This window comes from Dermacentor variabilis, chromosome 2 (assembly GCF_050947875.1).
Source record: "Dermacentor variabilis isolate Ectoservices chromosome 2, ASM5094787v1, whole genome shotgun sequence".
In the NCBI taxonomy this organism is placed as follows: domain Eukaryota; kingdom Metazoa; phylum Arthropoda; class Arachnida; order Ixodida; family Ixodidae; genus Dermacentor; species Dermacentor variabilis.
In genome coordinates this window covers 272,156,456-272,169,704 of record NC_134569.1, presented here as the reverse complement: position 1 = coordinate 272,169,704, position 13,249 = coordinate 272,156,456, and the positions used below count along the sequence as shown (strand labels likewise).

The window sequence follows — 13,249 nt, the reverse complement described above, 5'->3', positions numbered from 1 at the left end:
CAGTCATCCTTCACCACCTCGCTGCGGAGCGTCTGTGTAACGGAGGGTGCCTTGAGCCCTCCCTAGTTCACGAACCCTGGCGGATCGTGACACTTGCATATTCCAGTGTAGGCCTCACTATTGTTAAATACGCTGTTAACTTTACGCGGGCTGGATCAAGCTTTAATTTGCAATGCAAAAACCATAGCTTTTTTTCAGCAGTAGAGCAAATATTGATATGTTGAGACCAGTTGAGGTCTTCAGGTATGTTACTCCTAAGTATTTACATTTGTTAATAGTAGTTAGCACAGCGCAACTTAGTAGATAATTAAAATTTAGGACGTGCCTAACCGTGTTTGTAACACGTAAAACAAGTTTTTTTTTAATTTCTTGCATTTTCCAAGTTTCACACCATTTTTCAACAGATGCCAGTGCATCGCTGAGCATTTTTTTATCCTTGTGGTTGCATATTTCTCAATAAATTAAACAGTTGTTCGCAAACAGTCGTACACTTGGGCATGTTCAGATAAGAACGGTAATCGAGGTCCCATGACCATTTTTTGTTTTCAATGAAATTTTTATATCTGATGGGCAAATGTGTCCACACAAAGGAATGAACGTTAGTTTTGCAAGAAACTTCGTAGTTTTCTCGGAAAAAAATCGTATGTCACAAGAGGTGGAGAACGTCGTTTTTGCCACTTCGCAAAGTTGCAAGTTTGGAGCCTCACTGCATGCACAATAAATTTTTTACGCACATAAGTATTTTTTCGTGACCTCTTTGCAACATGTACTATACGAACAAATAAAAAAACATTTTCTCGCTGCGTCAATCTTCTAAATAAAAAAGCCCAAACTTCGCTTCCGGAGCTATTCGGTGGAAAAAAGGCACTTTTCAGGGCAGCCTCAGGGCAAGATGCGTAAAGATCTCCACACTGAATCTTTTTCTCAGTATTTTCCAGCTATTTTTACTCAGTTTAGGCAAGTTTTGTAGTTTTACACTTGATAGATATTTTTCAATATGGCCTCAAATTCGGCCGAAGATCAAAAACGTCAAAAAAGTGACAACTTTGACTTCGATTAAAAAAAAAACATCATCGTCGAATTTCATTAAAATTTGCCTGAATAATCCTCAATAATCGTTAATTTTAAGGTACCAAAAAGGTATTGCATTATATTGTTTTATAGTATAAAAATGAATACAAAACTTAGTTCATGTTTCTGTTATCTAGAGTTGCTTATTACTGCCTCTTAGAAATAGTAACTCTCTGAAATTTGTTCTAGCACTCACTGAACTTGGTTACATTTTATTTACCACAATATCCGAACCATCCTCAATGTTTGTAGAGCTTCTACTCGCTTGTTAGCGGCGTTCTTGATGCGTCAAAATGGGAATAACTTCGCTATTTCACCTGATGTCTCAAGAACTGGCTGGCGGCGTTCAAACGTTTTTTGTATTGCCTAATTTATCATCGTAAGTTACATTGGTATGTAATCGATTCTTTAAAAATATTAGATCATTTATCGGCGCTTAGAAAAGTTTTTATATATAAAAATGAATATTAATGTGTTTCTGAAGCCGACGTTTCCGCACCTGCATCTGTTTACCTCTGTGTTCAATGGTTCGACAGGGCACTGTCAGGAGAAAAAAACATCGTCTTCTGAGGGGGACAATTGATATGCAAGGTTTTTAATCAGCAGGAGTTTTAATAGGGACACAATTTACAAATGGTATGCTGCTTTATGTGCAGATTGCAATTCAGAAAATCGTAACAAGAAATAAACGGCAGCAGTTGACTTCGGTATGCGCACATTATATTGTCGAGCCCGAAGCACAAACCAGATCACAGTCTCTTCCATTCCGAAGCAGCGGTGGATGCCACGTAGGATGCACTGCCTTCATTTGATTGAACGTACTTCCACATGTGAAGTGTCTGAACTCCAGGCACTTTCCTTGCCGTTTTCCATTCTTCCTTCTTCATTTCGCGAAAGTCTGCAAGCTCCGTCTGTGGGAGCTCCAGAATGGTGATATTCTTTAGCGTTCCTTGAATTGCGTCCACGAAGCCGCTGGCTGTTTGTATGGCCTCACTTGCAGATTTCCGCAAGTTGTGGTGTGATGCTCGATGTTTCACAAGCCCACCAACGCCGTCGCAAGCATTTTTGCCGTGTCCAGTGGCCGAAAACATCCATTTCATCTCTTGACATTCACTGCGTTGTAGCTCATGAAACTGATATTTATTCTTGAAGTGAGCGGGAGCCCCGTCGCTCACATGTGTTATCTTGGTGTAGATTGGCGCGTTGTCTTCGAGGTGTGCTTTGATTTTTGACAGAGCCAAACATGCATGAGCTGAATCATGAGACATATCGTCGGAAATAACGGCGTAGTTCTGAGTCGATTTTCTTGACGTGACAACGCAGGTAAACACGGTGACCTGCTTTTTCTGCCAATGGTACGCTTGTACTGCGTCTGGAAGCACAACTGTCCAGTTTTCGGCGAAATCAAAATGCAAAACAATTGCACCTCTCTCGCAGCTCTGTTTTTCTTCATGTATTGCTTTTGCTTGCACAGATCTGATATAGTTGTGGGGAATCCATTTCATGGTCATTCTTAGAAATTCTCTCATAAATGATGAAGCGGTCAGAGTTTTTTTAACTAGCTCACCGTATTCCCATGAAGCAATCAACACCTCGTCCTCGCTGCTCATGTCAAAATTTTCCAAAGTGAAAATGCCATCTTGTGGACAGTGCTCACAATTCCTGAGGAAACATGACGCAGTAGGTTCCTGGCATACGCAGAGACTCTGCATATCGTCGGGAGAAAGCGACCTTCCAGAGGCGTTCTGCAGTCCCACGAGGCACAACTGAAAGTTTGCACAGCACACGCAGACACACACTTGCCACTGTGGCGAGCATTTCACCCACTTAGGACGCAAGGATATGAATTTTGTGAGGCCAACCTGGGAGGCAGGGTGAGCTTGCTTGTAGAGGCGGAATGCTTCTCACAAGGACCGTGTCATGAACCGTTTAGGTACCCATTCCTTCTCTCCCTCCTTTTCGATTCTCACAACATCCTTTTTGTTCGGTGTCTGTCTAGAGCAATCGAGTTCATCCATGGTGTAATATTCTAAAACGGTGGTAATGTCTTCGTGTTGTAGCTTACATCTTGTATATCGCTCCTGTGTTGACCATACGCCGTCTTCATCCGCCATCTTCTTCGATTTTTGAATAACGTACCTCGTTGCCTCTGGAATAACTTCCTGCACATATTTCACAGTTAGGTTGCGTGGTAGCAGTGTCAGCAGCTGGCAACGCTCTTGAAAGGACGTACACCTATTGTAGGCAGAATGTAGGTTGTCTTCCCAGCTGCTGCATTGCACACACTTTTCTTGCGACGCACGCGAAGTCTCCGGGATATTATATGCTGCCTGTATCCCTGATCGTATTTTCGTCACCATAGCTCTGGCCACCTCTTCCTGCTTTCGCTTTGCATAGGAAAGTCTGAGGCGTTTTTTTAGAGCGCTCGATGGCCTTAGGGGCGAGATTTCGGAGGTAAGGCTGACACTGGAGTTTAAATTTTCTACGATTTCTTCTCCAGGGCGGAATTCTTCGAATGTTTCGGTCGACTCTGCCTGCATATTATCTATGTCTTCTTTGAACCGACGGTAACAATTCTGACAGATGAAGTCACTTTCTCGTACTCGGAGAGCTTCTTCGGGAAGTAGGACTTTTTTGAGAGCAGCGACATTGAGTGTCTTTACACTGCGAAAATTACGTCCTTTTTCAATTCTCTGTTTGTGCCTTTTTGAGTAGTCGGCACAAAACGTTCGCCGCGGAAATCTCTTCATGAATGCAAAAGCTCACCGCTTCCGAAGATTATCGTGGGATAGAAGAGCAGGAGACGGATGCAGGGCCCAGGGCTGCTTTTCCAAAAAAAAGGAGATGGACAGATGGATGGATTTTTAACACAGGCTGCCCGCCGTCGACACTGACGCTGGTTCGGTCTGGCGTACGAGCTGAGACTGAGATACCAAGAATGCTTGTCGTGGGAGCCCTCGAGCGCAGAGAAACCACGTGAGTACAGAAAACGACCCCACCCTCTACCAGAGAACACCACGCGCGCTCGTCGAGGTCAGACGTACCTAAACACTGCTCCACAGCACGTACGTCGGCCCGAACCGCCGCCCCCAGCCGGGGGTCCCCGAGGCACCGCGAGCGGGACGGCTCGCCCCGAGACCCCGACGACCCCGGCTCCCCAGCTCCGGAGAGACGCTCAGCCGTCGAGCTATGCCTCACTCGGACTCCGCCACTCCGCCGGCGACGTCAGCCGTTAACATGGAAGTAACGGTTGAAGGACACACCGTAACCGCACTCTACCAGGCCTGCAAAACGACACGCGAAACTCGAGATTCGAACAACGTCCGCTCATCGGGCCTGTCTCGGTCGAAGGTCCAAGGCTGAGGTATAACTGCCAGGTGTTCGGTGCGTTGCGGTGGAAAGATGATAGCGGCGGCTAAAGCCTCGGTTCGGTGGCGGCACACATGGTGCTATGAAATTCAGGGTCGCGCCGGGCGTTATATAGCTATAGGAGCGGCTGCCAAGCGCGGTTCATCCATGGAGCGGCGGCAGCTCGTTAAAGGCATCTTGAGAGTAGCGCCGGTGCATTAAATGTTTGCATAAACGACCACTAACCACACGTCACTCCAAGATAACGTTCTCAACTATGCTTACAGTAAGTTAAGTCCCACTGTTAGAAGAGTACGAAAGCGAATAGGAGCTTTAGACCTTTGATTGTAAGAAAAAAAAAAAACACTTAAAAATTACACTTATGAACTCAGCAACTGTAGCGTTTAAAAGTTACCCACAAAAAGACAATACTAAATCCAGCTTCTCACGATAGCGCATCCTAAGAGAAAATACTCAGAAATCGTAGGGATTGAAATCATGAACTCAGTTTTGTATTCATTTTCATACTTTAAAACAATATAATGCAACACTTTTTTGGTACCCTAATATTATCGAGTATTGAGGATTATTCAGGCAAATTTTAATGAAATTCGACGATGATGTTTTTTTTTAAATCGAAGTCAAAGTTGTCACTTTTTTGACGTTTTTGATCTTCGGCCGAATTTGAGGCCATATTGAAAAATATCTATCAAGTGTAAAACTACAAAACTTGCCTAAACTGAGTAAAAATAGCTGGAAAATACTGAGAAAAAGATTCAGTGTGGAGATCTTTACGCATCTTGCCCTGAGGCTGCCCTGAAAAGTGCCTTTTTTCCACCGAATAGCTCCGGAAGCGAAGTTTGGGCTTTTTTATTTAGAAGATTGACGCAGCGAGAAAGTGTTTTTTTATTTGTTCGTATAGTACATGTTGCAAAGAGGTCACGAAAAAATACTTATGTGCGTAAAAAATTTATTGTGCATGCAGTGAGGCTCCAAACTTGCAACTTTGCGAAGTGGCAAAAACGACGTTCTCCACCTCTTGTGACATACGATTTTTTTCCGAGAAAACTACGAAGTTTCTTGCAAAACTAAGGTTCATTCCTTTGTGTGGACACATTTGCCCATCAGATATAAAAATTTCATTGAAAACAAAAAATGGTCATGGGACCTCGATTACTGTTCTTATCTGAACATGCCCACTTACGTTTTCATTAATATCTAAACAAATATCGTAACGTAAACGAGAAATAATACCGGTCCAAGAACTGACCCCTGAGGGACGCCTGAAGTTACAAATAAACAATCGGACTGATAGCCGTTTATCTCCACGTACTGCATCCTAACTGATAGATATTCATTTATTTATAATAGATATGACCTGGACCCATTCCATTATATTGTTATTATTCCAAGCTGTTTCAATTTGATAATTAATTCATTATGAGGAACCCTATCAAAAGCTTTTGAGAAATCAAGGCATATTGCATCAACCTGTTTTTCATTATCTGTTGCTTTTGAAAAGTGCCGTGGATAGTTTCAACGAGCTGTGTGACAGTTGAGTTTTTGCCGAAAGCCATGTTGGTTCGAATGTAGTGCTTTCTTATTTTCTAGGTACTTATATATTGCTTTGGTATTATATGTTTGAGGAGTTTGCAGCAGATTCAGGTTAAAAAATTGGTCAATAATTTTCAATTTTTTCCTTGTCACCGGTTTTTTGTATCGAGATAACTTTTGCAACAAGTCAGTCGTCTGGAACCCGTTTTTGTTGCAGGGATCTATTAAAGATAATTTCTAAGTATTGGGCAACACATTCAGCTTATCTTCGCAAAAAGGCATTTGGAATTCCATCCGGACCAACAGATTTTTGTTCCTTGATATTTAGCTGCAGTGATAGTATTCCTTCACAGCTACAGTCGAACCCGACTATATCGAACCCATTTACATTGAATTATTCTATATATCGAACAATTTCTGGATAAGGTATAGTTACAATGAGTATATATAGCAAAAATTCCGCTTACATCAAACAAAAATAGCGACTCCCGATATATCGAACGTCAAGTGGCAGAAAATGCCCCCAGAAGTTGGCTTTTCCTCGTGGTGGCGGGGAAACCCGGAGGCGCGGCTCCGTCCAACCGCTCTCCCTACCGTGACTGCGCTGCATTGAGCGAGCCGTCGACACCCCCCTGCAAAAATGATCCTGGCCCACCCGCTGTGCTTGCTCAGACAGCCAATCAGAGGCTCTTGTGCCCTCGTTGTGCAAGATGGCGAAACTGCGAATTGTCTCGCTGCTTTTCTGGTTCATTGTGTGTGCGTCTTGTGGGCCTTCTCCCGCATTGTTGCCGTGATGAAGCGGCAGAATTCGCCTTTCATCGTGAAGCTCGAAATCATAAATGGGCTCAAACGCGGTGACAATTCGGATGCCTCCGCAGTGTGCAAGATTCCAAGGAGCACTCTCAGCACGGTCTTGAAGAATAAAGGGGCGATTAGGGCTAAAGTGGCCAAACTCGCGACCCGGTGCCCATGGCTCCCGATGCATATACACGGCCATGTACGAGTGGTTCATCTGAAATTGCTTCAGCCGTGCCAGCTTCCACATGCTCGGTGATGACTGTAAATTCTGATGAATGCAACGAAGCCGTTGCCGGTGTTGTCGAACTTTGGAGCGATCTGTCAGGATTTCTGGAAACTCTTGGCAAATCAACGGTGGACGAGTTCATGAGTGCAAATGATGGTGTCGCGACCACGGCAGAGCCCGAAAACAAAGACTACATGCCGCCATCGTACCAAGCACAAGTGAAATTGGGCACAATGAGGAAAGCAGTGACAGTCCTTTGCCCATGTCCTCCGAAGTGATTGATGCGCTTGCACTAGTCTGGTGCTTCTGCACAAATGCAGAAGGTGGCGGCCTCAGCTGCTCCGACTCCTTAGACAATGTGGAGAAGTGCATGTGTCATAGGCAGCGAAATTGCCCAAGCAGAAGAAAATGCAGGACTATTTCATGCGAAATTAAGCTAATTCCATCAATGAAGTGATTTTATAAATGGCATGTGCTTTTATGACATCCAATTATTTAGCAGGCTTATATCGAATTATGCTCTATATCGAACTGATAGGCGTTTTTTTGCGAGTTCGATATAGCCAGGTTCAACTGTAATTCATACTTCTGGAATATCTGACACGTGTGAAAATGATGTTACTGTAGTTGGAGCAGTACAATTAGAAACATTTGAAAAGACATACTGGAAGAACTTGTTATGGTAAGACGCAATTTTTTAACAGTCGGTTACGATTTCGTCGTTAACAACAATGTTGTATTGGCTTTGAGTGGTTTGTGACAAGTGGCACCAAAACTTTTGTGGAGAAGATAACATGAAGTCCGGAAGTGGGTCCTCGTAATATTTCTCTTTGCTTGCCTAAGCTTTATTTGCAGCTGTGCAGATAGGTTAGATATCTTTTCACAATTTTTTACTTTCCTTTGTCTTTCTCTTTTTCACTTCAGACGAACAATCTCTCGCGTTATCCAGGGATTACGTTTATTTCTTCTTTTTTTTTTCCTTAATGGTACAAATGAGTTTACGCAGTGCAAGATAATGGCTTTGAATCTTTCCCACAACGCATTGACATCATCGTCAGAGCTCAGACTGTCAAGATGAAACAACAAATAATCAGTGATGCTCGTGTCGTCAGCTTTATCAAAATTGGGGATGTGCGCAGTGCTTTCTTTAAGATTTATTGCAGGAACTTTGGTTTTAATTTGTACAAATACAAGTTGATAGCCTAATATGCCAGTTTCAACTGCTACCTGATAATTTTCAAACCATCCAACAAGAAATACTAAGTCCAGTATGGACTGCACTGTTCCCATTTTTCGAGAGCTTTCCTGTACCACTTGTGTTAAATCGTTAGTGAGAGCAATGTCGAGCAGCACTTCGCAGTCAGCATGTTCCCGTGACTCTATGGTAATAGAGTTCCAGTCAACCCCCGGCAAGTTAAAATCCCCAGCAATCATTAACCTTTCATTTCACGCCTTCTGTTTTTCTAAGTAGCATTGGATGGCCTCTAAATATTCCATCAATGCGTTGGGGGATCTATAGATTGCTCCTATTACGACTTAAGTAGGTCCCAGTTTGATTTGGCACCAAGCGCTCTCGTGATTAGGGATACCGTTCATCCTTACACATTCAATATTTTCCTTTATTATGATTGCAACTCCTCCTCCTCTAGTTTCTCTATCATTACGTATTATCTCAAAACCTGGAGGTAACAACTTGCTATCTGGTATTTCTGGTCGCAGCCACGTTTCGCCAACAGTAACTACATGGGGGTCATAACTGGCTAGCACATGTTCTATATCACCGACTTTATGTGCGAGGCTTCAAGCATTTAGGTTTATAAGTCGAAAGTCTGTTTCCTTGAAGACGGTATCGGTTCAGTGGTTACTATCTGTCAGTGTAAGCTTTGATTGTGTCAATTTGGTTATCGGGAATTTCCGTATCCTGACACAGCTATTCTTGGAATAATCCCCTACGTAGTGATTGTTATCTGCAGTAAGCCTGTCATGTTTCAGGCGCACGCACGAGCCTTCTTCTTTTTCTTTCAACACAGACTTCCAGAGTAGCCTGCACTTATTCAATGTTTCTTTTGAATAGTCACCAACAGAAATACCACTTCCTTTCAGTTTTGCGCAGTTTTAAAAAACCTATTCTTTTTCCCTATAATCATAAAGCTTCAGTATTAGTGGACAAGGCCTCAAGGTTTCTTCTGCAGATTTGTTCTTATGGCTTTTCGATTCTGTGTATCCGCTCTATAGTTTTCAAGTTAAGACCGAGTTTTTCCTTGACTACTTCTATAACTACTTTTTTTTTCAAGTTCTTCTGAAGTTTCATTGTCACTGTCCAATATTCCAAACACCATTAGATTGTTTCACCACACTCGATCTTCTAAACCGGCAAGTTTTTCTTCATATTTTTCCAAAGCTGAATTCAACCTCTCGTTTATCTCATTTAGCTCAGCAAGACTTGCCGCTTGGTCCCTACAAAGCTGTACAATGTCTTCCAGGGTCTCTCGCTTAGGCCGCTTAGGTTGGCCTGAATTGCCTTTTGGGCTTCGCCCAACCCTTGCAAAAGTACTTTTAATTTGAGTCCAGGATTCGTCCCAATGTCTCCCGACGACAGCAGACACAGTGATGCAAAAGCAGAAAACATCACCCGTGGGCATGGCAACACTGCGAGAAAGCGATTGTCATTCCTATAGCACGAGTGCAAACTAACTTGTTCAAAAAGCCGACACTTGTCTGTGCACATAGCCCATGCGTTGCCTTTGGGTCCGCCTCCAGTGCCATTCCAACAAGTGGGAATCCTCATTCTTGGTCCGTTCTTCATGTCATTCTTGGAAAACAAGTGGATTATAGTCGTGGTTGCAGCGTTTACAGTGGAGTCATTGCAACAAGTCGTCACGCAGATGCACACCGACCACCAAAAAATTTTTCTACAGCCTATCATCCCCAAACTAACGGCTTAATAGAGCGCCTAAACAGAACATTGGCCGACATGCTGTCCATATACATTGACGTGGAACACAAAACATGGGATGAAATTTTGTCATACGTGACATTTGCTTACAATACCGCTGTGCAGGAGACTGAGTTCATATCATTCGAGCTCGTTTACGGATGTCGCGTTACAACCACCTTAGACACCATGCTCCCGGTAGATCATAGAGCCACAAGGAATGACACCACTGAAGAGGTAATCGAGAAAGCCGAGGAAGCTCACCACTTGCTCGGAATCGCATCCGCACCCAGCAAAATACCGATGCCTGCTGTTAAAACAGGACCCGACGCAACATCCAATACTCACCAGGCAACTGCGTGTGGGTGTGGACACCTATACGGCACCGCGGGTTCTCTGAGAAATTGTTGCACCACTATTTCGGCCCCTATGAAGTTGTACACCTCTTCAGTGATGTGAACTACGAGGTGATGCCTCAAAACTCTGACCCAGGTTCTAACCGACGCTGTCCCCATGCTGAAGTCATCCACGTAGTACGGATGAAGCTGTGCTGCGCACTCGAGGGATTAGCAATCCTCACAAACCGCTTCAGCATTGTGTACATTCCTGTATGTTTCCTTTTTTTGTGTGTGTCTTTTCATGTTGGCACTTTCGCTCATCGGCCGCTTTTAAGAGAGGTGAAATGATGCAAAATAAGCTTGCACGTGATGACACTGGCCCCTTGAGGTGAGAACGAACAAGTTTGTGGTTGAATGCGCGCTCTCTGAGGATCAGCCACTGCTAAAGGCAGACGTTCCTTGTCAATCTGTCGCTGGTTAACTATTTTAGCTTGTACTAGCTGGGTGACCCGATATGAGGAACAGCCAAATTTCTTGCAGCATGTCAGCAGTGGGACATAGTACATAGACGCCATCAGGAACAGATAAGAATGACAGTAGAGTGGCGTATGTAGTGGCTTGAGGCGACAGGCAGATGTGTTCGGGAGAGCATTGCTGGGGTTCTGTGACTGGTGGACTATAGCTGCTGTGGGGCAATTCAAGCTGAATGACACTAGACGCGCTATCAAAGAGGGTTAAATTGGAGAATAAGAAGTCTCAGCCAAGTATAAAGTCGTAAGGGCATTGTTCCAAAACAGCAAACACAATTGTTAGGCACCCTGCGATGCCAGTGCAAGCGGTGCACATACCAAGCACAGTGGGTGTTCCGGCGTCGGCGACGCGGAGGGTGCTTGAAGCACCGCGGTGTGAGAACTTTGTTCAGGTGCAATTGGGCACTCCTCACGGATACATGCGTGCCAGTGTCAATGAGTGCTGGGACACTGACACCATCGCCTAAAATGTCCATTAAGTTCTGTTTGGTCGGCAAAGCGATCAGAGGGTTTTAAGGTCGAGTCATCAATGCAATGTCACCTCAGGGAGCTGCATCGCTTAGTTTTCCGGAGACGAGCATCAGGTAAAACAGATTGGCCAATCGTCTGCACTTCACCACTCAGCTGGATTTTGGTAGCGTGCAGGATACCACAGACCAGTTGATCGACCTGGAGCATGAGATAGCTGTGGGGCAGCAATGGCACATGCAAAATGAACTACAAGATTAGCGAATCGTTCGTGGAGTATTGCCTGCACAAATGGTGCTTCAGGCAAGTTGGTTGACTCACTGGAGCGGGAAAAAAATGGCTGCAGGAGCCATGGCTTCAAGTTCTAGCCACACTATCCGAGTCAGGTCATTTGATGATAATGGTCGCTGCACTACTAGTCTGTCGTCACAAGAGGATGTCGCAGCTGTGTTCGACAGACATGCAAATGGCGTTGCAACGCGGCAGCTCTTGACCTGCTCAAAGTGATGACTCTCTTTTATGATGTCCTGTACTGTTTCACAATTTTTGCACATGAGCAGGCCGAAAGCATTGTCAGCGATCTCCTTCAGTACATGCCCAACCTTGTCTGACTCGGCCATATTGCTGTTGGCCTTACGGCACAGACCCAGCATATCCTAGACGTGAGAGACATATGATTCTGTAGACATCTGGGCATGGGTTGCTAGTTCTTTCTTAGCGGGGCTCTTCCGCCAGGCGGGATGGCCAAACAAGTCCGTCAGCTTCTGTTTGCACTCTAATGTTAAGAGCGCAAAACGTAGACGGGGATACGAGAGGAGAAGATGACACCATGAGCCAGGTCTCGTGTCCCCGTCTACGTTTTGCGCTCTTAACACCAGGATGGAAAACCAACAAGCCCAAGCTGCTGTTCTGTTTGCATGTGTCCCAGTCAAGCTCTTCCTCATGGTTGTCATACCACACCTTCGCCATGCCTTGTAGGTAGAAGACCAAATTAGCCAACATAATCGTCGGATCCCATTTGTTGTGGGCACTCATACGCTCATACGTGGTGGTCCAGTCTTCCACGTTGAGGTGGTTGGTGCCGCAGAACGTTCCTGGATCCTGTGGCTGAGCCAGCACAGCTGTGCGGTTGTAGGCATTGATGTGGGCCGCGCCATGTCGGGTTCCGTTTCGTCCGTCATGTTGTCCATTCCGACGTGATGACCACTGACTGCGGAGCTCCATTGTTGTTTCTCATGGGTACCCATACTTCTACCAATTTGTTATGTTGCAGAAGTCACATATAAAGATGTATTTACAATATTTACAAGAGACAACGATGCACAAACATGATGGCTGTCGAGACCAATTCCACCTCTACACATCAAATCGTCTTCTTCTGACTGGCACCACTCCTGGTTGTGCCATAACAATATATAATGCACAGGCATGGGCAAACAGACGTACAGTTTACTTGATTTCATTAGATATCATTAATAAAAATAAGGAATAGCAGGGGCTCGAGTAGGAATTCCTGTGGAACCCTAGATGTTGCATCAACGCATGGACAACATTTACCATTTAGGACAACTTACCTTTTCTGTGATGTTAAATACTCCATCATTCATTTTTTAACTGAGTTATCAGAGTCATCACTATTAATGTACACAAGTTTCTGTATTAGTAACTGATGGGAGACATTGTCGAAAGCCTTCTGAAAATATAAAAATAAACTATTGACCTGTCCTCTACTATCTTAACTGGAGGCTATATCATGGTAAAGTTCCTAGTAGCTGAGTTGTACAGGGAAAGCCTGTCATCTTAATTTTTTCTTATTTCCTTGAAGACCCCATGAAGGGGTGTTACATAACGGGTGCAATCAGAAAAAAAAAAACATGAATAACAATGCCACATAGGTTATTTAAATTTTAAACGAACGATGATGCACAGGTGATGTCAATGATATGTTGGGGAAGACCGTTCCAATCTTTAGCTGCATGTG

The 13,249-nt window shown here is 44.2% G+C and overlaps 2 protein-coding genes across 8 annotated transcripts in view; one reads left to right on the top strand and one right to left on the bottom strand.

Moving 5' to 3' along the window:
* Positions 1-13,249, top strand: part of LOC142573306 (COMM domain-containing protein 8-like) — a 144,909-nt gene that overhangs the window by 84,778 nt on the left and 46,882 nt on the right. The gene's annotated exons all lie outside the window — the stretch shown is intronic.
* On the bottom strand, positions 1,670-2,961 carry LOC142571271 (uncharacterized). Its single transcript, XM_075679506.1, has one exon. It carries the CDS (start codon positions 2,781-2,783, stop codon positions 1,821-1,823), a length of 963 nt encoding a protein of 320 aa, XP_075535621.1. The 5' UTR covers positions 2,784-2,961; the 3' UTR covers positions 1,670-1,820.

What these genes read in the sequence shown, in the direction of transcription:
- LOC142571271 (XM_075679506.1), bottom strand. Translation starts at nt 2,783, where the DNA reads ATGCAGAGTCTCTGCGTATGCCAGGAACCTACTGCGTCATGTTTCCTC.